The 27,749-nt window shown below is 41.6% G+C and overlaps 2 protein-coding genes across 6 annotated transcripts; both read right to left on the bottom strand.

Moving 5' to 3' along the window:
- Positions 1-1,478: 1,478 nt before the first annotated feature.
- Positions 1,479-11,757, bottom strand: LOC124040972. 3 transcript variants are annotated; one of them, XM_046358116.1, is made up of 4 exons: positions 11,583-11,757; positions 2,927-4,928; positions 2,670-2,755; positions 1,479-2,339 (listed from the first exon to the last, which is right to left on the bottom strand). In XM_046358116.1, exons 2-4 carry the CDS (start codon positions 4,803-4,805, stop codon positions 2,247-2,249), a joined length of 2,058 nt encoding a protein of 685 aa, XP_046214072.1. In that variant the 5' UTR covers positions 4,806-4,928; positions 11,583-11,757; the 3' UTR covers positions 1,479-2,246. The 3 variants fall into 3 exon arrangements, with proteins under 3 accessions (XP_046214072.1, XP_046214070.1, XP_046214071.1); XM_046358114.1 differs by lacking the exon at positions 11,583-11,757 and adding an exon at positions 9,564-9,935; XM_046358115.1 differs by lacking the exon at positions 11,583-11,757 and adding an exon at positions 9,564-9,934 and having other exon boundaries at positions 1,479-2,366.
- Positions 11,758-13,236: 1,479 nt separating this feature from the next.
- palmda (palmdelphin a) lies at positions 13,237-27,173 on the bottom strand. Of its 3 annotated transcripts, XM_046360189.1 has the most exons (10): positions 27,056-27,173; positions 22,772-22,851; positions 19,914-19,965; positions 19,723-19,803; positions 19,341-19,459; positions 18,272-18,386; positions 18,106-18,130; positions 17,874-17,957; positions 16,298-17,725; positions 13,237-13,804 (listed from the first exon to the last, which is right to left on the bottom strand). In XM_046360189.1, exons 3-10 carry the CDS (start codon positions 19,956-19,958, stop codon positions 13,764-13,766), a joined length of 1,938 nt encoding a protein of 645 aa, XP_046216145.1. In that variant the 5' UTR covers positions 19,959-19,965; positions 22,772-22,851; positions 27,056-27,173; the 3' UTR covers positions 13,237-13,763. The 3 variants fall into 3 exon arrangements, with proteins under 3 accessions (XP_046216145.1, XP_046216143.1, XP_046216144.1); XM_046360187.1 differs by lacking the exon at positions 13,237-13,804 and having other exon boundaries at positions 15,183-17,725; XM_046360188.1 differs by lacking the exons at positions 13,237-13,804; positions 22,772-22,851 and having other exon boundaries at positions 15,183-17,725; positions 27,056-27,140.
- Positions 27,174-27,749: the final 576 nt, after the last annotated feature.

Genomic DNA, 27,749 nt, shown 5'->3' with positions numbered 1-27,749 from the left:
CGCTGTATTGTGACAACTGTGAGGATGGCCTTTTCATGATACAGGACAAGTCACTGGCTGTTAGAATGATGAAGGATTGTGATTCTTATTCAGATTCAGGCCACAGGCAGATCAAGGCACTGAACCAGATGTACGATCTCTAGATCGAGGGAAAGGAAATGGTAGGGAATAATTTAAACAAAAACATTTTTACTGGATAGATTATCAATTTCACACACATACCAAAAGCATTTTTGTACTATTGATTTTGTGCTAATGTTGTTATTCCAACTTCTCAGGAAAATGCAGTGTACTGTAAATCTATTATCATGATTACAATCTTCACATTTTGTTGAAAGATATATCTGAACAGAGCAGCTCTGTACTGCATGCCATATAGCAAAGATTCAAGTGTTTTTTTCAAGTTTTTGTCCTCAATGTTATACTCAGTATAATGCAGCTACATTCATACAGGCCACTTTAAATGTAGATTGTGTAATTTCATATAAAAAAATGAATGGTTGATTGAGAACCATTTGAATGTAACTATTTAAGCTGTATATTGAAATGCATTATCTTGATACAGCCTTGTCCCATATGAGTTCATGTGCATTACATTTCTGCTAAGTGTTGGTAAAGCGCTGTAAGGCAGAATGCACAAATTATTCTTTCAATCAATTATTGATATCTTAATTAATAATTAGAAAATGCACTTTTTCTTGAACTTTAATGTGCATGTCAGATATCTTTCCAAAACGGAATGTATCCTGTAGTATACTACTGTATAAATTAATCATGCATGAATTTGTAGTTAACTATCCCGTCCTGTGACTACTGTACCTGTGATTTTATTTTATTGGTGTTATAGCTAGTGTGGACTTCCCAGTCAATAACCCAATCAACACACTGTAACGATCGTCGTAGGTGGAAGAAGAGGAGGACCAATGCGCAGCGTGGTAAGTGTCCATGTTTTTAATCAAATAACTGAACAAAAATACAACAAACGTTGTACGGTGAATGGAAAAACACCAAACAGAAAATAATCACCCACAAAACACAGGTGGGAAAAGGCTACCTACGTACGATTCTCAAAAAGAGACAGCCAACGACACCTACCTCTGAGAGCGTCTGCTAAATGACTTAAATGTAAATGTAATACCAGGCCAAACACATAAACGTAACATAGAAAAACGAACATAGGCTACCCACCCCAATTCACGCTCTGACCAAACTAAAACAAAGACATAACGAAGGAACTAAGGTTAGAATGTGACACACACACACACACACACACACACACACACACACACACACACACACACACACACACACACACACACACACACACACACACACACACACACACACACACACACACACACACACACACACACACACACACACACACACACACACACACACACACACACTTACAGGCACACAACCATACACACTTACAGGCACACCCATTTCTAGGTAACAAGAGGACAAGTCAATTATTTTCCTTAATGTCAATACAACTTTATTTTGATGCAGAATTATTAATTGAGAATAACAAAAACAAACAAAAGCGAAATCTCCATGGAACAACTTAACACTTAAAATAACAGAGAATGCAATTTAAACTTTAAAGTATTCACCTTGGAGTTTTGCATTAGTTTAGTACATAATACTAGACCACCTGCAAACAAAAAAGATCACATTGTGAAGCATAAAAAACAGTAGTATAGTTGAAAAAGGCATCTCAAAATGGCAATGTCGGGTCAAGCTTTGAATATCCTATACTATAAGTGGCTATCACATTAAACATTTTAAATGAAGTTAATTATATAGGTAATCATAATATGCATTCTTTATTTTAGAACAATGATAGTTTAGTTTTTTACTGCTTTGGGTTTCCACATTTATCATAACATTCTTATTGCCTCTTTAGTTTAAACTCTATTTAGAGGAAAATACAATACGAAAATACCATAAATATCTTTCTTTTGTATAACCAAGACGGTACTTAAAAATATGTAAAGATCTTAACTGAACAATATCGTAATGTACTCATCCGGTAGTCCATCTATGTTCATTACATTGTGTCATATCTCTTACAATACCATTACATATTCTATTTCACAATAACTTTAAAAGTACAGTACCAGTAATGAATATATATATATTCAAGCTGTATCAATAATAGAACTGGAAACATCTAGCAAAGTTCAGGAAGTTGTCAGCTGTAGTAATATGGAATGGGATTATTCAGGTTTGAATGTTCTTCACTCTTGTTCGTGGTTGACAAATAGTCTTGCCTCCCATCTCTGAGCCATCGCATTCTTTTTCCTTGGTAATGTGGAGAGTGATTCTGGGAACTGGGGGAAAGAGTTTCACCTGTAAAACTGCATGCAGTTTCAAGGTGAAAATGGATGGTGTATAAAATGGTTTGTAATGAAAAAACAGTATCAGAAAATGTAATGAACACAATTAAACATGAGCACATGCAATGTTATTTAGTGAGGCATTCAGATGACATTTAGTGAGGCAATCAGATGACAAAATATATTTTTCTACACGGGTCATGTTTTGCAATTGGCATGACAACGAACACCACAAGGGAGTTGACTAAAGCACAAACATTTGATCAGGTGACTAGGCTAACATCTGTTCGTTGATTAATTACGATTGGAGAAGATAGGACATACCCTATGGTCACATGACAGGGTGGAGCGGTCCAGCTTTCGAGTCCTTGATGGTGATGAAGGGGAAGACACACATTTCAGTGGCACTTCTGAAGAAGAAAGAGAAACCATTAATACTCATACATTCATATGCTTAGAGACCTATATCACGAATTTGGACAAGTGGTGACCACTAGTGATGCAATGAAAACACAACACAGCTACAAACCACAAACTCTTTCCCATATTAACTGTGCTCTTCATCAGTCATCAGCACATACCTGCTGTATCAAAGCTCAGGTTCTCCAGGTTCGGGGACACCACAACAGTGTCATACTTCTCCCTGGTGTGCATCTGGCTCCTCTGCCTCCTCCACTCCTCCTCCCTCTGCTTCACCATCTTAATCTCCTGGTCCACCAGGGACATGGAGCTCCGCGAGCGCAGTTTGAAGAAGGGGTTGTTGACAAATGTGCTCTCCTGGGTCTCCTGGCAGGAGGCCGAGCTCAGGCAGAACTCTGAGGCGCTCCGAATGATCAGGTTGGACGTCTCTAGAATGATGACGTTGGCTGACGTCTCCAAAGGCCACTCGCTGTAACGGCAGGGACCCGGGGAGAGCAGGGATCCTCGGGTGCGGTGCCTTGGGCTGGTGGGGTAGGAGTCTGGCTCCAGGATGATCACGTTTTGGGCGGTCATTTCATGGTAGGTCGCAGACTTCGGTGTGGGTGAGTGGGAGGTGGCTATGGAGAAGGTTGGGGTTTTTGCGTCGGGAGACCTCAGTGGCCTGCATCCGGGATCACTAGAGTCAAACATCTTCCGTTTCTCCTCCACCTCCTGGCAAAAACCTTTCCCGTACTTGCTGGGGTAGAGAGTGGTTGGTCTGGGATGTGCAGACGATTCTCCAGCTTGACCCTGTTTTGCGATCCCTCTCTCCCGCCTGAAGTTTTCCTCGCGCTCTATGGTCTGTCGTATCTCCCTTTCGACAGGGTTGTCTGAGTCCTCGTAAGGGGACCTGTAGCTGAGGTCATCCAGACCTGAGTCTTCTGAACATGGGCTGAACTGGGTGTGATGAAAGTCACCCAGGGCGAGGCTGTCGAGTTCGGTGTCCCTCCTGGGTCGGTCGATGTTCCTGACGGGTGTGTACATGGCGCTGTGGCCTCCCTGGCACATCCCCTGCTGTCTGACAGTGGGCTGGTGGACCTGGACCTGTCCTTTGGTCTGCTCCTCCATTTGGCGCCACTGCTTCCGAGCCCCCTGGAAGTCCACATGCTCTGTACTAACGTTCTTGCTCGTCATTTCTTGTATCACACAGTAGTCTTGAGGAACCTTCTTGTCAGGGTCAGAGCTTACAGAAGAGCTTGCAGATGTAGAACGACGTACTTTGCAAGCTCCGCCTTGGCTGGCCTCTTCCTCATCCTCTGGAATCTCTGATAAGACCTTGAACTGGCCAGAGGACATATCTTGGTCTTGGATCTCGCATTCTGTGGGGCAATCGGGTTGTTCAAGCTCGTGAGGACTATCTGCAGTTTCATCCTTGGCCCCATTCTCTGCCTCCCCTGCAAATGTATCCTTCTTGAGAGCATCTTGAGCATTTCCATCACACCTTTCCTCCTTGTTGACTGTAGATGCAAAAGTGGACCTCCATTGGTCATCAGTCTCGCTGTCTGATGACACGATGGCCATTTCTACCTGCAGACAGTCACTCAGGTCGTCTCGGTCAAGGTCATGACAGGACCCCGTAGAGACGTCAGAGGAGACCTCCTCTCGGATAAGCTGCTCCAAGATGGACTCTTGTGTCACCATCACTTCTGATGGAGCAGAGATGTCCACGTCAGCTTCTGCAAGCAGGTCTTCCACCTTGCAAACGGGTTCACTCCCAAATATACTTGAGGAGTTGAGTAACTCTTTTAGACTGAAGTCATCTTGTCCTGTCCCAAAGTTGAGAATCCCCTCCTCTCTGTTTCCCTCCACATGTTCATCATCCTCGTCTGGTTCATCCACTGACGTTTTTATGTTCTCTTTTGTTCCTCTGTATTCTGCGAAAGGTTCTTGGTCACATTCTTCCTCTCTCTCACTAAGCAGAGGTCTCTGGTCCTCCGTTTCCCCAGAATCCATTTTATAGTCTGTTAGCTCGTCCGTCTCTGAAAGCTGGCTGGTCTCCATGGCTACGGCCCCAGAGTGGGATTCTTGTTCTTGTTGTTTCTCTTGTGGAGTGTCGCTGGCACTGGCACTGCAGCTCTCTCTCACTTCATTCCCCTTTATCCTCTTCACTCCAGCGGTGGCTCTCTATGGAAGTCAAATAAAACACTTTAAGGGTAGGATAAGGCAGAGACACCAAAAAAATGGTATCTGAATAGATCAATGGGATAGCCTACTGAACCTGGTATGAGGTATTTTTGTCTTTCTTCGATGGCTCTTTTGATGAAGTGTGGTGGCGAGTGGAATTCCTTATTTAGTGAACCTCAAATTAAGTAACACCTATACCAGCCAGTACCCTCAGTTCCATGTCAAAAATATATAGTTTATCCTTATAGGTGGTATAATGTTATGCTTTTAACACCCACCACAGTAACTGGTTAACTGGTTATCATTTTGTTTCTCTGTGATGTGACACACCAGGGTTTCACCACGCCATTTTAATTTCATCAAAACGCCGTCTTCACTCTGGTGCTCACCGAGGGTGGGAGGAAATCTTTTCAAAGCATAAAATACCATGAGACATGCTTCAAACCGAGCATGGCTTCGCTGTAAGTGGGTGAGAATTAGCATGTTTTTGATAATTTCACAGCCAAGCATGTGATTCTGCCAGGGATAACATGTTGATGTCAAAACAAACATAGTACTGACATACATAAAAAAAAACACAGAAAATGGCTAGGTGAATGGAGATGGGCTTATTCTCATACATATTGTATGTCTTTAGATGAACGTTTGGATAAGGTTTTCATACAAGAGATGCAAGCTGTCTACATACAGTACATGTATGCATGAAAAATGGTGACCAGACCATTTTCTGAGGCCCTTAATAACAGTTTACATGTGATTAAAACTGACTTCTTGATTGGGAGATGTAAGCAAATCAGCCCACACAGTTGCCCTAATCAACATACCTAGCTATTGCTAAGACAACATTTATTGCATAGTGAATACACCCACACACCAACACTGATAATTCACACCATTGGAGTTGGCATAGGCTACTGTCCACCAGTTGGACAGCACTTATTTTTCAAGTGAAGCTGTGTAGCGTGCTTATTGCCTAAGTTGTTTGAAAGCTTGGAGACCCCATATCTGCAAATAATCAACAGTTTCTTTATCTGAAGAAAAACAAAAATATGCTGAAAGCATTGCACATGTTTCTGAGTGTGTGTGTGTGTTTGTTTACGCACATGTTGCAAACATGTGGCGCTGCATACTGTGACAATGGCATTGGAAAGAGAACAGAATAAACCCATCTGAAAGAACAAATTGGATCCATTATGTAAGAATGAAATACCTCGGCCCCCGTCATTTCGGTTGTGTCCCAATAGCGTTTGAACATTGGGTCCTGGTACTGCAGTACAGGGAATCAGTACATTCGAGCCCTCAGGGCATCCAACCCAGCCTCCATCCACCACACTGTACTAAGACCTGAATTCAACATGTACTGGTCATTCATCCATAATGCTGTATCAATCCTAATGCTGATGGTTGGAGTGATTTCTTTGAAGCTCTTAACTTGCACTAGCTTTGCTTCTCCAGTGCACCACCATACAAACTATTCCTCCCATATACTGGTGTTTCTGACTGTCTCCTGGATGGAGATCAAGTCCACTTGGTGTGAATCTCTTAGCAAACATGCTGTACTGTATATAGTATAAATATAGCTTTGGAACGGTTGCCTAGAAACTTGCTGATATGAAAATCCAAGCCCTCCTGGGAGCAGCTTGTAAGAGAGATGCCTTTTCACATGTTTTATCCTCTGGGTCATATTTAATGTACATAGAGCAGTATTAAATGTACAGTAAGCTCTCTGCAATAGCAGTAATGGCTAGATCTGCCAGATGGACCAGATTTATCTTGAATGATACAACAGGGACATATGTTGAAAAGTAGGGTAGCCTAACCCACTGGCCACACCACGTCAGTTCAACATGGAAATGTGGCTCATTTTTGGTTGAGACGTTGATCAATGAAATGTCAACCTTTATTTACCCACTCAAAAAGACAGCCAGAAGTTTGTTGAATTCCCAATGTGTTATCACATGCGTTCAACCATCTAAAAGCACAACCAAATTCCCCATGGAAAAACAATGTCAGATTTTTGGTTTAGTTGTCATCTAAATGTGTTACGACTTCAATTTCAACCATTTAAAAACACAACAAAGTTCAAATGGGATTACAATGTCAGATATGTTGTATTTATACTACAATTTAAGGTGTTATCACTGTGCTTCATCTAATAGCACTACCAAATGACCTGGATTGTAGTTGAGATTATATTACAAGATTTATTCATTTGTTCATTATATTTGTTAATATATAATATAATTAATTATATTAAAAATGATGACATCATAAGACCTTTAGAGTTACAGTAACCTCTAAATGTGGCCATGAATGAGTTGAATTAAAACTGTTACATAGCCTTAACTTTAGGCTATTTACTGAATTACAAAAGTTATATTGAATTGTGTTGGTTGACAAACAAATATCAAAATTTGAAAGGAGGTGTATCTAAAGTTTGGGTAGTTTCATCTGAGCCACTGGCTTAATCCTATTCGTTAGCTTTTATTTTTGTTTTAGTTGGAGACGTGAATCCAACATGTAGACTATTGAATCCAACAAGTTAATAGGCTATTTACGTATTGCAAAAGTGAGATTAAATTGTGTTTGGTTGTCAACGCAACCAAATATCTCCATCTCAACCAAAAATCGAAGTAATAAAACAGGACTATCAAATCAAACTTTAAATGCACTTCAAATAAAGTTTGATTTGATTTATTCCTGTTCTTTTAACTTCGATTTTCTGGTTGAAATGGAGACGTGAATCCAACATATTAAATTTGACATTCACTAAAGCTTGAAACCCTGGGCCTATATGTATTGTTTATTTTTGTTGAACCCTGAGCCTATATGTATTGTTTATTTTGTTGAACCCTGAGCCTATATGTATTGTTTATTTTTGTTGAACCCTGGAGCCTATATGTATTGTTTATTTTTGTTGAACCCTGGGCCTATATGTATTGTTTATTTTTGTTGAACCCTGGGCCTATATGTGTTGTTTATTTTGTTGAACCCTGGGCCTATATGTGTTGTTTATTTTGTTGAACCCTGGGCCTATATGTATTGTTTATTTTGTTGAACCCTAGGCCTATATGTATTGTTTATTTTTGTTGAACCCTGGGCCTATATGTATTGTTTATTTTTGTTGAACCCTGGGCTGAATTGAAACAATAGCTTTTGATTTCTTTGCAAACACTTATACAGTATGGTTAAATGTAATTTGAATGACTTCGATAGTGTAACGGATGTGAAATGGCTAGCTTAGTTAGCGGTGCGCGCTAAATAGCGTTTCAATCGGTTACGTCACTTGCTCTGAAGTAGTAGTTCCCCTTGCTCTGCAAGGGCTGCGGCTTTTGTGGAGCGATGGGTAACGATGCTTCGTGCGTGACTGTTGTTGATGTGTGCAGAGGGTCCCTGGTTCGCGCCCAGGTATGGGCGAGGGGGACGGACGTAAAGTTATTCTTTTTCAATAGCAATGGTGAATATATTTAGTTATTAAGAAATCTCTAAATAATCATTCTCACGGTAACACATTGGTAGTAGTTAGTGACAAATTTTAAAGCTGGGCTTGGTTAAACCCGGGGATGGGAGACCAAATGCAATAGCAGGTTGTGCTCAGTGGGAAGCTTTACTTTACACACACAAATATTTTACTGAATAGCATTATGAATGTTTACATGTACAGTTTGAAAATTCAATGAGAAATAAATATTTTGAGTGCTTTGCAGAAGGTCAAATTACCACAAGCCTAGGGATGGATTCACCTGCCAGGCTATCAGCAACTCATTTCACCTGCATGGCCATGTATCTTTGTGTTGTCCATGTGTACTGTTATATCATGACTACGTGGCCTGCTGTAGGTGTATGGACCCAGCACATCCTACAGGTAATGTGTTCTGTTTTCTACTCAATCATTGCAAAATGGAGTCTGTGGTCTGCACAGCCAAGATAGGTTTACTGTTTTGATCGTCTGCAGACACAACAAGGATGATATCAACAGCTGGTTACAGTAGGATGAAATCCCTCAGTTCAGTTTACGTGGGAGGTGGAAAATACAACTGAAAGATGACTTGATTGTTGAGTATGAGGAACGTCCCTCACACCTCTTCCCTTGTTACATCAAAGGTTGAGTGATGTACTCTGAATAACCTGTTCACAATTTTCCCAGGATACCCAACCAATGGTAAAATGATCCACCATTTGCAGTGATACGGAATGAGAAAATTCAATTCTAGGACATCTCAGAGAGTAAATATGTTTATGAGAATGAATTGCTTGGCTGATAATAATGTGAAAAATGTCTTAATTTAAAGGGACATTTAAATTTTTTTTCGTAAAGGCCAACCACCTGTCATATGGCTGAGGACCAAAGACATGTTGGACAACAGATAAAATAGTTACGCGCAAAATGCTTAGGATAGCCCACTGCGCAAATTACAGACATTTCCACCATTCTGCGGGGTGATGTTGATAGCAAACAGACATGCACCGACCAGGCAAATGCCCAGCATAGTGACAGATTAACTCACGTGCCGTAGCTGTGCAAAATCCATGCGATTTATGTACCCATCCAAGCCTTGAGCTGCCAATCAAAACAGGCTGGCCGTGGCGAAAATATACAGAATACTTGGATAAGATAACATATCTGGTACCTACCAGCAGCCTCCAACAGAGCAACCAGAAGGATATCATCTCCAATTTACCGAATCGACCACATATTATTTGAACTACATTCACTGGTAGAGAACTCAACCAAGCCGCCACCCGTTGCGAGTAATTCATAGGTTTAATTTGAAGGAGGAAGAGATTCGCGTTTATGTGGGTGTGTGTGGTAGGTGTCGGTCGGAATTATCGATTCGAAAGGCAAATTTGTCTGAAGTTAACTAGAGCAGACGCAATAAGTATGGGCATAAACGCCACTGAAATGCATTGCATCGCCCACGACCCCCCGCGCTTCTCTCACAGCATCCTGCCCAATCCCCATACAGATAGATACGTTGGGCGCGTATGCATCGGATACTGCAGCATCCAGCTATCGCCCCCAGGCTCCTTCTCTTTCAGAGACCAGCTATGGAACGTTTGATTTTGCCTGCACTTTTTAGAACCCTGTCGATTTCCATGACCAACGTCACTGCTGCTCTGAAATCATTAGCTCACTGATTATTCATTGTGGTCCATTAAAATCCTTTCCCATAAAGGGCTCCAGCTGTCAGGATTTGTCCATACAGTTATTTAAATTGACTGACCCCTAAGTTCATTGCTTGGGCTGTCTGGGTTATAGTATTAATATTCTGTGACTAAGGGGACAATTAGAACATCTAAATATTTCAGTCATTTCAAGGATAAACCAGAGCTGAGTGGTGCAAGTGAGTGAAGTCTCTGGTGAGGGTACTGCATTGAAGAATAACCCCTAGACACAGTTGTTAAAAAGCCATTCCAATCTGGATCAATGATGGATCTTTAAGTGAGGTGGATGAGAGTGCCTTGGCATGACTGGCTTTTTAATCTTTTAATGCTCCACTTTTGTTCTATGTCCAACATTTGGGATCAGTTGTTCACTTTGGGCATGCTGGGATAAATGAGGCCGTATGCCCATGATTAAAGGTGTTCAATTAATCTGCTGAACACGTTTGTTTTTTAGGACCGTGTTTTCATTTCTGCTTCCATTTTCTATTTATATTTTGATGTGTGTATTTTCTGTCATTTCTGTAACTCAGTGCTCATCTGTAAAAGAGACCTTGTTCCCAATATGACTCCCTGATAAAATAAAGGTTAAATACTAAATAAAATAATAATTCAATAAAATAAGAGAACCCCAACAAAAGCCACCATATCTACCCCATATGCTAAACAAAATGTCTACAAAGCACAGTTAGTTTTAGTGGCCCAAATTGGCTAAAATGGCAACCCTGGATATATATCTGTCTCTTGTAATGTGAATGGCCTGTATAACTCTGACATTTTGAGTTCCAGGGGGGCATTCCAGCTGTACAAAATACCCTATACTGTATGTCATAGTAGCTTACAAAAGTGTTTCCTCAACTCACTACAACTTTTCTCAGCTCTCCATCCAGCATTAAAACCTATAAAACACATTTTTAAAAACACTACTCTCAGTCTTAAACCAGTGGTCAGCTTGACAACCTCTCTAGTGTATGCAGGAATGCTCAATGCTGCTGTGAGTGTTTTTACAGTTGAATCCGCCCTCACTCTATGTTCTCCTCAGCTCAGCTGGCTCACTGGAGCAGAGCTTTGTTTCTATCCACTTCAACCACACACTTAAGCCACAGTAAGAACCGAATCAACCAAATACCAATAACACAACCTACCTTATGTTAAAGCAGAGCTCTCTCCTCCTCTTTTTCTCACACTCTAGCCTACATCTCTATCTTTCTCTCCCCCTCTCTCACTTTTTCTCTCTGTATCTCTCTTTCCCTGTTTTTCTCAAACACTCTCCATCTTTATCACTCTTTTTGCCTTCCAGAATACAATCCCAGCACTACTAAATCAATACTCTGAACTGGTAACCACCTCTACAAGACTATCAAGTGCAAAGCACATTTTTGTGACCTTCCTACTTTGGTCACCGTCTCTAAAGTGTCGCTAATGGTCATCAGCCTGATGCTGAATAACTAGGTGATGACCAAACGTCATGTTGTCCTACTGATCTCTTACCTCTCAGGGTCTTTCCACAGTGATTCGGGCTCGGACTGGTCCAGTGGTGGAGTGATGAAGTGGAGTGTGCCTGTCTGCATCTGTCTGACACACACACACAGTCACCACAGCGGCAGGCAGCGACACAAATCGGGTGTGTGGAAATCAGCCAATCACGAAACAGAAGCTTTGATGACAGTTGTGTGTGCAACATGCGTTCACAGGCTCACACATTGAATATCACAAGCTAAGGGCAGCTACACGGTAAATGCACTGACTGTACAAAACATTCAGAATATTGAGCTACACCCCCTTTATCCCTCAGAACTGCCTCAATTCATTGGGGCATGGACTTTACAAGGCGTCGAAAGCATTCCACAGGGATGCTGGCTCATGGTGACTCCAATATTTCCCACAGTTGGCTGGACGTACTTTGGGTGGTGGACCATTCTTGATACACACAGGAAACGGTTTAGTGTGAAAAACCCAGCAGCGTTGCAGTTCTTGAATCGGTGCACTTGGCACCTACTACCATACCCTGTTCAAAGGCACTTCAATATTTTGTCTTGCCCATTCACCCTCTGAATGGCACGCATACACATTCCACATCTCAAGGTTTAAAATAGATTATTTAACCTATCTCCTCCCCTTCATCTACACTGATTGAAATGGATTTAACAAGTGTCATCAAAATGGGATCATAACTTTCATCTGGTCAGTCAATGTCATGGAAAGACCAGGTGTTCCTAATGTTTTGTACACTCAGTGTAGATCTTGCATACACACACACACACACACACACACACCAACATGACATTTTCAAAGGACTTACTACTTTTCATAATCACATATGGCACGTGTTACATCTGTCAACTTGACATTCTAATCTCCTTCATCCTCATTAATCACACTGGCTCAGAGCAGCAGCAGTAGCAGAATAAAGATGCAAAACAACAACCTGACTATTTGATGTGTTGTTGTTACATGCATGGCACCAACAGCTGGGATGGAATACAAAGACTCCCCCACACAGCCTCCTACACAGCTAAGCGTTAGCTACTCTGTCAGGTTTTGTGTGGACCCCAGAAAGAGTAGCTGCTGCGTTAGTAGCAGCTAATTGGGATCCTTAGAAAATACCAAATTTAAATGGTAGAATCAAGGTCTGTGAATATGGATTTTTTTCTGGCTTCACAATTGATCTTTCCTCCATAGCAGTGTTTCCCAACCCTAGTACTTGACTACTCCCAACAGTACATCTTTTTATTGTAACCCTGGACAAACACACCTGATTCAACTGTCAACTAATCATCAAGCCCTCAATGAGTTGAATGAAGTTTGTTTTGTCAAGGGCTATAACAAAACTGTGTACTGTTGAGGGTACTCGAGGACCAAGGTTGGGAAACACTGTTCTATAGGGTCAGTGAAGACAATTCTATTTTAAGTGAGAGATATTTGGGGGCACGAGACAATATATATATATTGGTTTCTGTGTTTTATAATGGATATCGACAAATATCTGCAGCATCCTCCCCTTGAGCGGAAAGAAAGTTAATATCACATCACCACACTCTAGTTAAATCAAAGCCTTTGTCAAGGGACATTATAAGAAAAGCTCAGTTTCAACGACTTATTGGCATTTCCTTTGTATAACAGCTTAACACTCAGTTGTGTGACAATGAGCTTTTTAATGATTTTGTTAGCATGACTTTCTTATACCAATACACAAGCAGGTTACAGTTTCAACAGCAAATTACATTAAGGCACTCTAAAAAGGTTTATTAGCATAACAAAAGTGCTGGCTAGTAGCCTACAGTAGAGGAGGAAAATATATCTGGCAGCAGCGTAAAGGCTGGAGAGTAAACATCAAATGCACTGATATCTTCAGGAACATTGAACAAGCAGATATTTCATTTAAGATCAGCGATTCCCTTCAAACGTCTGTTTTAGACTGGTTGTTCCTTCTCGAAATGACATCATTGGTATATTTTAAGCTCTAATACTCTGTGTAAGGAAACATTATGAGCAAACATGTTTTACACTTTTAAACAGAACCTTGTATTGAGAATTATATTTCAAATCCAAATATAAAGTTGATGGCCTCACAGAAGTGTGCTCGGTGTTCGTCGAATGTGTTGCGCAAACATGTGTTTCTTCCTTCTCGTCATGGAACTGAAGGGTTGATGAGTCTTGCCTGGAGTATTTCTACACAAACGGTTCCGGTTTCTCCATACACGTACTTGAAGCTGTAGGAAATGTAAGGGAAAATAAAACACATTTACCATGTAAATATCATATCACATCAATTAACACTAATTAAGATTCGTCCAGATTAGTTGTGTTATGTTTATAGTAATGTGTGTCCTGAAATAACCTCATGACAAAAGTATGGGACAAGTCTTTATGTGAAGTATATTAACACCACCCTTCCAATAGCCTACCCATCAAGCAGACAAAGTTGTGAGGAAAAACACTGTCTGAACCAACCCCAGGAGAGCTAAGATTGGTGTATGTCCTCAGTCATGTGTCATCAGCATTTATGTAACTCAAATTATAGTTATATAAGTGTGTCTCAATCACATATTACAGGATGACACATTCCTTTTAAAAGCCTCTTAGTTCGGGAGACATCCATGTCTAATGATCTGATTGATGTCTGGACCGGTAAGTCTGTTAAGGTCCAGACCATCCACTGTCCTTGTCCTCAGAGAGATCATGAGAGGTGACAGAAAGGTCATTAGCACTGTCAGATGGTGTTAAAGTGTTTGTGTGTGTGTGTGTGTGTGTGTGCGTGCGTGCGTGCGTGGGTGGGTGGGTGGGTGGAACGCATGTCTTATCCCTCTTCCTTTGACTCCTCAGATGTGAAGTGGTCAGTAATAACACAGTGATGGTTATGTATAGGAAATTATTCTGACATTAGCTTCAGTTACAGTTCTACTGAAGAGCTTAACATATTGCCATGCACTTTCTTCTGAATCTCATTAGCTACATAGTGACGGTGTGATGAAATGTTTTAATAATAAATAAAGCAAACATTGAACAAATACACAACAATTGTTCAGCAGAAATACACTGAGTGTAAGGAACACCTTCCTAATATTTACTTGCGTTTCCCTTTGCCCTCAGAACTGCCTCAACTCATCGGGGCATGGACTCTACAAGGTGTTGATAGAGTTGCACAGGGATGCTGGCCCATGTCGACTCCATAGTTGTGTCAAGTTGGCTGGATGTCCTTCGGGTGGTGGACCATTCTTGATACACATGGTAAACTGTTGAGCGTGAAAAACCCAGTAGCGGTTTTTATTTGTTTTACCTTTATTTAACTCGGCAAGTCAGTTAAGAACAAGTTCTTATTTTCAATGACCGCCTAGGAACAGTGGGTTAACTGCCTGTTCAGGGGCAGAATGACAGATTTGTACCTTGTCAGCTCGGGGATTTGAACTTGCAACCTTCCGGTTACTAGTCCACCGCTCTAACCACTAGGCTACCCTGCCGCCCCAACTTTGTTGCAGTTCTTAACACAAACCGGTGTGCCTGGCAACTACTACCATACCTCGTTCAAAGGCACTTCAATATTTTTTCTTGTCCATTCACCCTCTGAATGGCACACATACACAATCCAAGTCTCAATTGTCTCAAGGCTTAAAAATCCTTCTATAACCTGTCTCCTCCCCTTCATCTACACTGATTGAAATGAATTGAACGAGTGACATCAATAAGGGATCATAACTTTTACCTGGATTCATCCTGGACAGACTATGTCATGGAAAGATCAATTGTTCTTAATGTTTTGCATTCTCCATTCATATTGTTACATGTTTACTTCAAAAAGCGCAATGTCTCTCTCTCACACACACACGCACACGCACGCACGCACGCACGCACGCACGCACGCACGCACGCACGCACACACACACACACACACACACACACACACACACACACACACACACACACACACACACACACACACACACACACACACACACACACACACACACACACAGATCATTGTTACACAAGAGGATTAAGGCAGTCAATAATGAGTTAATTACTGTTTAAGTTACTGGGCAAGAAATCATGCATATTACTGTAAGTATACAGAGTACAGACATGGCATAAGAACATTGCAATGTGGAAAAGAGATTCTAAAAAACACATGCAAAATAATAAATATTAAGTTAGTGCAAAACAATGATTTAATCAGAGTGTACATTTGATTTGCACTGTACCTTCAGACCAGTTATTTATAATATATCAGTAAAAAAGTTCATTCTAGCTTTGTTATCCAAAAGTAGAAACATAAAAAATATCCAATAATATTTGACATATTATACAAGCAGTCAAGCACATTTTGGCCTGTAGGAAACCAAAGTTACAGCATTACTGTCTTCCAGCCACTAGAGAGAGGCAGAGTTTGACTTCAAGTATCAAAACAAGCTCTGGTATGGATACACAACATCACGATGTATGTAAACAGTGACAGAGTGTGATTAGAATGAGAGTTTCAGGTCAGTATGTGTTACAATGATTAAGACAAGAACAAACTGATGCAACAGAGAAGCCAGCATACAGCATACAGTTCAACACACTAGCCAGCCAATGAGAAACCTGAAAAGTGCTGTCAGTCAAAGCAAAGGAAGTGATGTTAGGTAGCTAGTGTCAACAGTTGCAGGTTGGTTACATGAGCATGCAGCATGGCTTCTTTCTCTTTTGAATCATTTGAATCTTTCTGATACCTGGGACTGGGTGCCTCTCTGTCCTGTCCAACTGTCCGTCTGAATAAGGGTAGCATGCCTCTTTGGCCTGTTGACCAGGGTAGACCAACTTCTTTGACGCTGTGTACGGTGACGCATTGTTAGCGTTAATATTAGCGGTGGGCTCTGCCATGTACTGTATTAATTTCTGTTGAGGTTGAGAGTGATGATAACCCCAGTGGTTGCATCCATCCGGGTCGTAGGTGTTAAGCTGAGGGTTACTCTCGTCCACTCCATCCTCATCGCCAATGACGACAATCTCAGCCCGGATGGACCCTTCGTAGCCCAGACCACGTCCACTGTCATCCTTGGCGGTTTGGTAGCCCATAAAGATCGCAGTGATAGGCTCAGATGTGTCTATGGCGTTCAGGATACTGAAGTGCAAGTCTTCCTGGTAGATTGGAGATGGTTTCTGGTCCTTTTTAGCCGACGAGTTGTAAAACATCCCACCTTGCTGGCTCTCTCTAGGGCTATGGTAGGAGTTGTGGGTGGGGTGAAACTCCCCGCCATAGGAGAAAGGGTTCTGGTTGTACCCGTTGGTTGTGTACTCCTCGTCGTTCCTGCAGATGAAAGAGGGGACTGGAATGTGAGGGGAGGAGGAGAGACTCTCTGGCCCTGAGTAGTGGACTCCATCAATGTAGTGGAGCTCCTTCCTGGAGAGGACGTCATGCTCATACAACTCCTGCTGATACCCATTCCCATTGGCTCCTTGGAGGACTTTAGCATGACTCTGTTGGGGCCTGTTGGAGGCTGAGGCACTCCTGCCGGAGGTGGTGGAGAATGCAGGCACTGATTCCTGGTGAACCTGATGGGCCTGTGGGAAAGCTCCGCTTTGAGGCATCTTCTGCACTATAGCCTTTCGGAGCAGCTTCTCCACCTCCATAGGGCTGAGCTCCTGGTGGCTCCGAGGGCCACAGGGGGTGGAGAATGCAGGCACTGCTTCCTGGTGGCCACGAGAGCCACAGTTGGGGGAGAATGCAGGCACTGGTTCCTGGTGGCCCCGAGGGCTATAGTTGGGGGAGAATGCAGGCACTGCTTCCTGGTGGCCACGAGGGCCAAAGTTGGGGGAAATTACAGGCACTGGTTCCTGGTGGCCCCGAGGGCTATAGTTGGGGGAGAATGCAGGTGCTGATTCCTGATGGCCCTGGTGGCTCCGAGGTCCTCTCTGAGACTTCTTCTGTTCTGTGGCTGCTCGCAGCAGCTCCTCCACCTCTATAGGGCTGAGCTCATCCACTCCATTCCCCAGGTGAGACCCATCAGACTGCAGGGCATAAACGGACTTACGGCCGTCGTCGTAGACTTTAACCCCTCTCTGCTGGAGCTCCTGGGGGGTGACGGTGGATGTAGACAGGACCCGGCTCTCCCCGGTACGGAGGTCCTTCTGGACGTTGATCTCCATTGCAAACATGGCTGGAGGAGAAGAGAAGGAGGAGAGACAGAGAGTACGAGGAAGGGAGAGATGGAGAGAGAGATGGGTTGAAATTAGATACAAATAGTGTTTTGACATATCTACAGTACACGCTATTGTTGTAATAAATGTTACTATGAAGTTTCTTACTTTGTTTGGGTGTGTCCTTATTAAATTTAAAGGACTGCTTCCTTGACATTTGAGGCTTGTAGAACTTTGGGACATCTAGAGTAGCTGGGGAAATATAGATTGTCTCTGTGAAAAAAATAAGCTATGCTTTTTGTATCATACACTATACACAATGATTATGTGTATAGTGTAACACGCCTGATCAAATACATTAAATGAATAACGCAATCAGAAAGTTAGCAAAAGGCCTTACCTTCTTTGAAATTCTCATTTGCCTCCTGTAAGACAACATACATACAGCACTTTTAGAGATACAACTCAGATCAACAAAACCTCATATTAACAGTACCCTCATTGTGGCCAAAGCAAAACATCTAAACCAGAAATATCTCAATGTCAATTATGTTATGTCCAAGTACCTTTATTATCTCCTCGGGGGTTTTCTCAATAGCCTTCAGTCTCTTCAGTATGAAGCCCTCGTTTTTTGATATCATCGTCTCTTCCCTCTCCATAGCCTCAATCTCTTTCTCAATCCTGCAAGCCGAGACAGAAAGGGTCAAAGGTCATATCACCTCATAGACAGGCGGAGAAGGGATGAAGAACGGATCAGTGAACTGACAGTTTTCTCATCTTCGGAAGACTTCCTTTTCTGGCTCTAATCTCGTCAGAGGTGTAACTTGGCAAACTGATCATGGCTGGCAGCAGACAGACTCAGGGTCAACCACCAGGGCATCCCACCTCTGACAACCCCATCAATGCTGTGCTATCCCACCCAACTGGCATTAAATCACCCCATTAGAATAGCACAACCCTGCCACTTGACACCTCCAGTTCAAATGGCTATACCCCAAAGCGGTACGACCCTAACAGATTGGAACCTACCCTGTGAAATACAATGAGTCTATTTGTTGACGTCCCTCACTCTTACTAAAGAAACAAAAAGGCCAGAACACCACCTTTTCATAGTAATGACAAATAGCTAAATGTTTAAATCCAAGGTGGTTTTCGTTAGGTAAAAAAAGGAACTCTGTTACTTCCATCTCAGTTACGGGTGTCTTATTACCAGCACCTTATGGGTTTCAGGGAACGCACTGACTGCCACTTGGACCAATCTACGGACAAATATAGGTCTAACTGGACAGTTGAGGGGCTACCCTTCACCGCAGACAGTCCAATACACGTTGCCAGGGTGCTTACATTTACATTTAAGTCATTTAGCAGACGCTCTTATCCAGAGCGACTTACAAATTGGAGCATAGAAATAAAATAAATAAAAGAGGCGTCCCCATTTAAAAGCAACACTTCACCGTAAGTGGTACAGATTTAACATGGGTAAGGTTTAATCGAATCCAAGATGAAAAGCATATCTCCACATACTAAGGCCTATATTCCATCAGGCAGCCATATGAATAAATGAGCACTGTAAACATACTGTAGATCAGTTTAGACATGAACAAATGGAGTATCAGTTGTCCTGGCTTACTGTACCTGTGGATGCTGGTCTGGAGGAGCTTAGATTGTTGTTGATCTCCCCTCAAAGTCTCTCTCTGCTGTGGGCTCTGGATGGCTGCTCCATCCATGAGCCATTGCTCTCTCAAGGACTTTTTCTGTTCAAAGTAAGAGAGGGTGACACAGCATTATTTCTTAACTGTCATGAATGACATGTTATTTTTGCACTCTAACATATGTCTTTAACGGACTGCTCAGCCACAGTGACCATAAAATCTAAAAACTGTCATCAAGCTTATATACTTGGAACTCTCGCTGTCATCAGATTGTTTCAATAATTCGTAACTATGTGGTTTGACAATATGACAGTAAGAAACTGTAATGTTATCACTTCATTGATGGTCAAATTACCTAACTGTACCTTTAAGTGCTGAAGCTTTAATTTCTCCTTGTCAATCTCCAGCTTTTTATGAGCAATGTCCTCTTGGACTTTCCTCTTATCCTGCAGATAAAGTATTTAAAAAAGAAAGTTGTGAACCTTAAAGTACTTGACACAGATATTATGCAGTCGTTGATTTGCTGTAAGAGAACCAGAACTCTAGGTCAGTTTACCGTTATGGCTTGGAGCCGCTCCTTGACCAGGTCTGCCTCTTCCATACCGACCCTGGACCAAAGAAAAATTAAGAAAGATAAAACAATGGCGATGAGAAGGAAACTCTAGAACAAAAGCAACAGCTACAATGTGATGCGTTGACACACATACCAGTCATCCAGTGAATAGGGCTTTATGATCCATTGAGAGGGAAGGTTAAAGGGATACGTCACCTTTTTATGTGAACTATCCCTTTAACAGTTGAACCAGGAAGAGTGTCAGTGGTGATTGACACACTTTGAAAGAGTGACTAGAAAAATTTGACTAGAAACAAGAGGGTTTGAGTTCCACCACAGATGACAAATGACCTAGTCATTACTGAGGGATTTCACACTCAATTCTACCTGACCAGACCTGAAACAAGAGTCTGGTCTAGCCAATAACACACTCAATTTTTGGTCTGAGAGAGCATAGCATTCAGGCCCCTAATATCATATTACAGAAATGTACTGACCTACAAGGCAAGAGTCTCCAACTGGAATGCCGATACGCATACTTTCAAAAATCATAAAGTGCAAAAACAAATGCACTCTGGGGTACCTTAGGGGTGTGCTTCTGTGTGTGGTGACAGTGACAGTGACAGTGGTGACCTATGGCCCTGAAAGGGCATGCCAGCATCTCCCTGGTCTCTCCTTACATCTTTCCACGAAATGTGAGCCCTACCGCAGACTTCCTGTCTCTCACCATGCTCCACAGATATTCTAGACTAGCTATTTTCTCAGACAGCCCCCTTAATGGGATGACTCAGCAGCAGCCTCTATATTTGCTCTTCACATAGAGGTAGGAACCTGAAAGATATAGTCTGATAAGTGAGGAGAATATGGGGGCCATGTGGTAAAATGTTCTGTACATACAGTTGAAGTCGGAAGTTTACATACACTTAGGTTGGAGTCATGAAAACTTTTTTTTCAACCACTCCACAAATTTCTTGTTAACGAACAATAGTTTTGGCAAGTCGGGTAAGGACATCTACTTTATGCATGACACAAGTCATTTTGCCAACAATTGTTTACAGACAGATTATTTCACTTATTTTTCACTGTCTCACAATTCCAGTGGGTCAGAGGTTTACATACACTAAGTGGACTGTGCCTTTAACCAGCTTGGAAAATTCCATAAAATTATGTCATGGCTTTAGAAGCTTTTGATAGGCAAATTGACATAATTTGAGTCAATTGGAGGTGTACCTGTGGATGTATTTCAAGGCCTACCTTCAAACTCAGTGCCTCTTTGCTTGACGTCATGGGAAAATCAATAGAAATCAGCCAAGACCTCAGAAAAAAGATTGTAGACCTTCACAAGTCTGGTTCATCCTTGGGAGCAATTTCCAAATGCCTGAAGGTACCACGTTCATCTGTACAAACAATAGTACGCAAGTATAAACACAATGGGACCATGCAGCCGTCATACCGCTCAGGAAGGAGATGCGTTTTGTCTCCTAGAGATGAACGTACTTTGGTGCGAAAAGTGCAAATCAATCCCAGAGCAAAGGACCTTGTGAAGATGCTGGAGGAAATGGGTACAAAAGTATATTTATCCACAGTAAAACGTGTCCTATATTGACATAACTTGAAAGGCCGCCCAGCAAGGAAGAAGCCACTGTTCCAAAACCACCATTAAAAAAAACAACTATGGTTTGCAACTGCACAGTTGGAAGTTCGTACTTTTTTGGAGAAATTTATTCTGGTCTGATGAAACAAAAATAGAACTGTTTGGCTATAATGACCACTGTTATGTTTGGAGAAAAAAAGGGGAAGGCTTGCAAGCCGAAGAACACCAAACCGTGAACACCCAACTGTGAAGCACGGGGGTGGCAGCATCATGTTGTTGAGGTACTTTGCTGCAGGAGGGCATGGTGCACTTCACAAAACAGATGGTATCATGAGGTAGGAAAATGATGTGGATATATTGAAGCAACATCTCAAGACATTAGTCAGGAAGTTAAAGCTTGGTCACAAATGAGTACGACCCTGCCTCACACAGGAAGCGGCGCAGGTCCTAATCCAGGCACTTGTCATCTCCCGTCTGGATTACTGCAACTCGCTGTTGGCTGGGCTCCCTGCCTGTGCCATTAAACCCCTTCAACTCATCCAGAACGCCGCAGCCCGTCTGGTGTTCAACCTTCCCAAGTTCTCTCACGTCACCCCGCTCCTCCGTTCTCTCCACTGGCTTCCAGTTGAAGCTCGCATCCGCTACAAGACCATGGTGCTTGCCTACGGAGCTGTGAGGGGAACGGCACCTCAGTACCTCCAGGCTCTGATCAGGCCCTACACCCAAACAAGGGCACTGCGTTCATCCACCTCTGGCCTGCTCGCCTCCCTACCACTGAGGAAGTACAGCTCCCGCTCAGCCCAGTCAAAACTGTTCGCTGCCCTGGCCCCCCCAATGGTGGAACAAACTCCCTCATGACGCCAGGACAGCGGAGTCAATCACCACCTTCCGGAGACACCTGAAAGCCAACCTCTTTAAGGAATACCTAGGATAGGTTAAGTAATCCCTCTCTCACCCCACCCCCCCCCTAAGTTTTAGATGCACTATTGTTAAGTGACTGTCCCACTGGATGTCATAAGGTGAATGCACCAATTTGTAAGTCGCTCTGGATAAGAGCGTCTGCTAAATGACTTAAATGTAATGTAAATGTAAATGGGTCTTCCAAATGGAAATGACCCCAAGCATACTTCCAAAGTTGTGGAAAAATGGCTTAAGGACAGCAAAGTCAAGGTATTGTAGTGGCCATCACAAAGCCCTGACCTCAATCCTATAGAAAATGTGTTGGCAGAATTGAAAAAGTGTGTGCGAGCGAGGAGGCCTTACAAACCTGACTCAGTTACACCAGCTCTGTCAGGAGGAATGGGCCAAAATTCACCAATTTATTGTGGGAAGCTTGTGGAAGGGTACCTGAAACATTTGACCCAAGTTAAACCATTTAAAGGCAATGCTACCAAATACTAATTGAGTGTATGTAAACATCTGACAAGAAAAAGTAAAATATATCATTCTCTCTACTATTATTCTGACATTTAAAAATCTGAAAATAAAGTGGTGATCCTAACTGACCTAAGACAGGGGATTTTTTTACAAGGATTAAATGTCAGGAATTGTGAAAAACTGAGTTTAAATGTATTTGGCTGAGGTGTATGTAAACTTCTGACTGCAACTGTAACTGCTTATTCCCCCTGATTCTGGTAATCCTCGAACTGGAATTCCTGAAATAAACAAAAACTGGGGGATTCAGGGAAAGTTTCTCTTTTGCAACCTTAACTACAATATACACCCTAACTACAGAAAGTAGTCACACCCCATGACCAAATTTTGTTGTGTTACAGACTGAATTTAAAATGGATTAAATAGAGATTTTTGGTCACTGGCCTACACACAATACCCCATAATGTCAATGTGGGATTATGTTTTTCGAAATTGTAACAAATTAATAAAACATGATAAAGTGAAACGTCTTGAGTCAATAATTATTTAATCCTTTGTTATGGCAAGCCTAAATAAGTTCAGGAGAAAAATGTGCTTAACAAGTCACATAATAAGTTGAATGGATATTTTTGAATGACTACCTCATCTCTGTACCCCACACATACATTTATCTGTCCCTCAGTCGCACTGGGAATTTCAAGCACAGATTCAACTACAAAGACCAGGGAGGTTTTCCAATGCCTCGCAAAGAAGGGCACCTATTGGTAGATGGGTAAAAAAAATAAGACATTGAATATCCCTTTTGAGCCTGGTAAAGTTATTAATTACAATTTGAATGGTGTATCAATACACCCAGTCACTAGAAAGATACAGGCACCCTTCCTAACTCAGCTGCCGGAGAGTAAGGAAACCGCTCAAGGATATTACCATGAGTTCAATGGTGACTTTAAAACAGGTACAGAGTTTAATGGCTGTGATAGGACAAAATTGAGGATGGGTCAACAACATGGTTGTTACTCCACAATACTAACCTAATTAACAGAGTGAAAAGAAGGAAGCCTGTACAGAAAAAAAATATTACAAAACATGTATCCTGTTTGCAACAAGTCACTAAAGCAATACTGGAAAACATGTGGCAAAGCAATTCACTTTTTGTCCAGAATACAAAGTACTATGTTTGGGGCAAATCAAATACAAAAAATTACGGAGTACCACTCTGTCACGATTTCTGCCAAAGTCGATGCCTCTCCTTGTTTGGGTGGTACTCGGTGGTCGACGTCACCGGTCTTGTAGCCATCATTGATCCATTTTTCATTTTCCATTGGTTTTGTCTTGTCTTCCTACACACCTGGTTTCAATCCCATTCATTACCTGTTGTGTATTTAACCCTCTGTTTCCCATCATGTATTTGTCAGAGATTGTTTTATGTTCAGTTTCGTGTTGTTTGTACTTGGTGCGCGACGGGCCCTCCTACCCAATTTGTTTCATTTGTATTTATGGTTTTTGGAGTTATGTTTTGTTTTATTCAATTACTCAATTTTACCAAGTTTAATTCTCCTGCGCCTGACTTCCCTGCCACCTATACACACAATTGTGACACACTCTCCATATTTTCAAGAATAGTGGTGGCTGCCTCATGTTATGGGTATGGTTGTAATCGTTAAGGCTTGGGAGTTTTTCAGGATAAAAAAGAAACGGAATGTAGCTTAACACAGGCAAAATCCTAGACAAAAACCTGGTTCACTTTGCTTTCCACCAGACACTGGTAGATCCATTCACATTTCAGCAGAACAATAACTTATAAAACAAGGCCATATCTACACTGGAGTTGCTTACCAAGAACACAGTGAATGTTCCTGAGTGGCCAAGTTACAGTTTTTACTTAAATCTACTTGAAAATCTATGGTAAGACCTGAAAATGGTTGTCTAGCTAAGATCAACAACTAATTTGACAGATCTTGAAGACGTTTGAAAATAATGGTTAAATGTTGCACAGGTGTAGAAAGATCTTAATAGATGAACTCAGAAAGACTCACAGATGTAATCACTGCCAAAGGCGATTCTACAAAATATTGATTCAGGGGTGTGAATAACTTAAGTAAATGAGATATTTCTGTATTTCATTTCCAAGAAAATGTGCAAACATTATTGGGTATTGTGAGTAGATGGGTGAGACTTTTTTTGCAAATATTTGATCCATTTTGTATTCAGGCTGTAACACAACAAAATGTGGAATAAGTCAAGGGGTTTGAATACTTTCTGAAGACACTGTAACCTCAAGGAGAGTCTATAAATAGGAGGTCATAACAACAATAGACAAGTGTTGCACTCTGCGACAAAGCATTCGTCTGTTTGTCTCCAAAACAGAGATAAGCAAACTAAAGTACAGTTCCTGTTCTTCATTTACATGTTATTACATTTTTGGGGTTCTTCTATGAGGACATGGGAGATACACTACTCTGATATTGTAGGAGGAAATGGGGTGATGTAGAAACATTTGGGCAGCTGTTATGGTTGTAAATGTTATTGACATAAAGCCCTTGTGATGAAATATTGCCAGGTGGCATAGGGCCAGTTATGTCTATCATGATTACAGTGACATCATCACACAACTCTGTATAAACAATGCAATGCAATTCAAATTCTAATTATTTTCCTGGTTAAAATCAAAAGGCTAAATATTATTTTAAACAAGAATACATTAGAAATATCCTCACTGAAAATGAATGGCACTTTTCAGTTCTTGAAGGGGAATTTCAATGAATCTCCTGATTAGAAAGAACTGAAACAGGACTCACTGATCCCAACCCTGGTCAGCATTATGAACTGTGCCATATGTCCTCCCACGTGTGACAAAGCCTGCATTTCTCTGACCAATCACATCAGATCTTTTCACATCAGATCTAGCAGACCAATTAGTGAAAAAAGCTCAGAATTGGGCTGCCTGTGTAAACCAAGCCTAATTTGGCTGGACACAGCTTTGACCCTGAGTTCATCACTTCTAATAAGGTTTGAGACCTGATGAAAGACTTAAGAAACATGTTTAGCTGGCCTGATATATCACACTTGGGCGCATATAGAGCGTTGCAGTATGCAGACTCTTTTATTTTCTTTATAGACATATTATAGGCTACTTCTTCATCAGCACCTGCCCAGATCAATCGGATGTGTTTCAATATGTCCCCAATATGTCCCCATGTGAAGAGTGGCAGCTACAAACTGTGATGGTCAGTTCCCAGCTCCAATCCCTCCTCAGGCAGACTGACAGTTCTAGTGGAAGGAGGTTTTCTCTAAGCTGCCTGCCCTAAGCTGATCACTGCGGTGATTTAGCCAGGCAGCAAATCTGTTGGGGCATCTGCTTCCACAACAATAACTGCATGGACACATGGTTTTCAAAAGGGCACATGTACAGTAGGATGGTAAAACAGTATGCATATTTGTAGTATACAATTTCATGTGCATTCTTCCTTAATTTTCTTTATGCTTTATGCTATTATTTAATGGGTGTGTATTTCATTCCAATATAGGGCTTTGCATGATCAATACTATAGCCAAGATGCACAAAGAATGCCCAAACGATGAGACATAAATGCTGTATATTCTGGACCTATTTTGGTAAATTAGAATAGTTTATTCACACAAGTATAAGGTGAATACGAAGGAAACAAAAGGAGAATACGCGCTTGAGTACACTGCCCAAACATTGGACTGAGGAATAGTCGTCTGTGATTTTGCAGCTCTCACATGAGTGAAACAACAGTGTCCCAAGTAAAAGTTCCTATAAAATGACAATAAATCCCCATGTCTTCGCATGTTAGAACAGGAACACTGGCGGTAAAAACTGAAGTGGTTTAAATGAAGAGATCACTGGAGACCCCGCAGTGTGCCTGTCCAATTGTTTTATACATGCACGCTAAAAGAGAAATTGAACACATGAGAGTGAATTTATGTTGAAGTGATTTAAAAATAACTTACTCAGGTTAAAACCTAAAACCCATACAAAGTTATAATATATACAGGATCTTAATTTTACCTATATTGTCACAGCAGCATACAGAGCAGCAACATGATTTTAAAGTTTAGTCCATAATGTTGCTTGATCGGTGGTTAGGCTATTAGCCTTATTTTACAACATTGCCAAGCAAAAACGGATTGAGAAAATGGCAAGAACACTCACCAGTTGTGCGTGAACAAATGCTGGATATGGATTATAAATGCCTTGGTGACCCAAGTTCACTATTGGTGGACAGCGTAAAGCGCTCTGTCCTAAACAACGCGACAGTCAGGTACAGCGCGGGTGCCTTGAACAGAGCCAAGCGAATGCATGATTGGCAGCTTGCCTTTACACCAATAGCAACAGGGCAAGTGGTGTATCCCACTGAGCACAGATGTCAGTTCAACGCCAACGCCACATTTGGTTGAGTTGTCCACTAACGTGAATTCAACGTGAAATCAACCAAAAATGTCACCATGTAATTGGATTTGGGTTTGATAAAGATAATAATAAACGAGATTCCCTTACATTGATGACTTTTTGCAAATCCAATCAGTTTTCCACCTAGATTCAAAGTCATAACATAGATTTTTTTAGTTGAAATTACTTTGAAAAATTTGATTCAACCAGATTTGCGTTAGTATATGCATCAAAAGTCCCAATGCACTTTTCTATTTTTGGAGTTATTACATAAAACTGATCAGTATTCCGAAAGAACGCCGAAGTCATGTATTTTCAAGGCTGTGATGTAGGGGCGCAACTTTGGTTTTAGAAGTGCGGGGGACATAATATATATTTGTTAATGTAGTCGGATAAACACTCCAAACAGCCTACCCGACTGCTCGGAGTTGTCCGCATGGTCCTAAAGCACACCACG

This window comes from Oncorhynchus gorbuscha, linkage group LG08, assembly GCF_021184085.1.
Source record: "Oncorhynchus gorbuscha isolate QuinsamMale2020 ecotype Even-year linkage group LG08, OgorEven_v1.0, whole genome shotgun sequence".
Lineage (NCBI taxonomy): Eukaryota > Metazoa > Chordata > Actinopteri > Salmoniformes > Salmonidae > Oncorhynchus > Oncorhynchus gorbuscha.
Note: the sequence above shows the minus strand (reverse complement) of the source record. Positions and strands in the feature narration are given on the sequence as shown.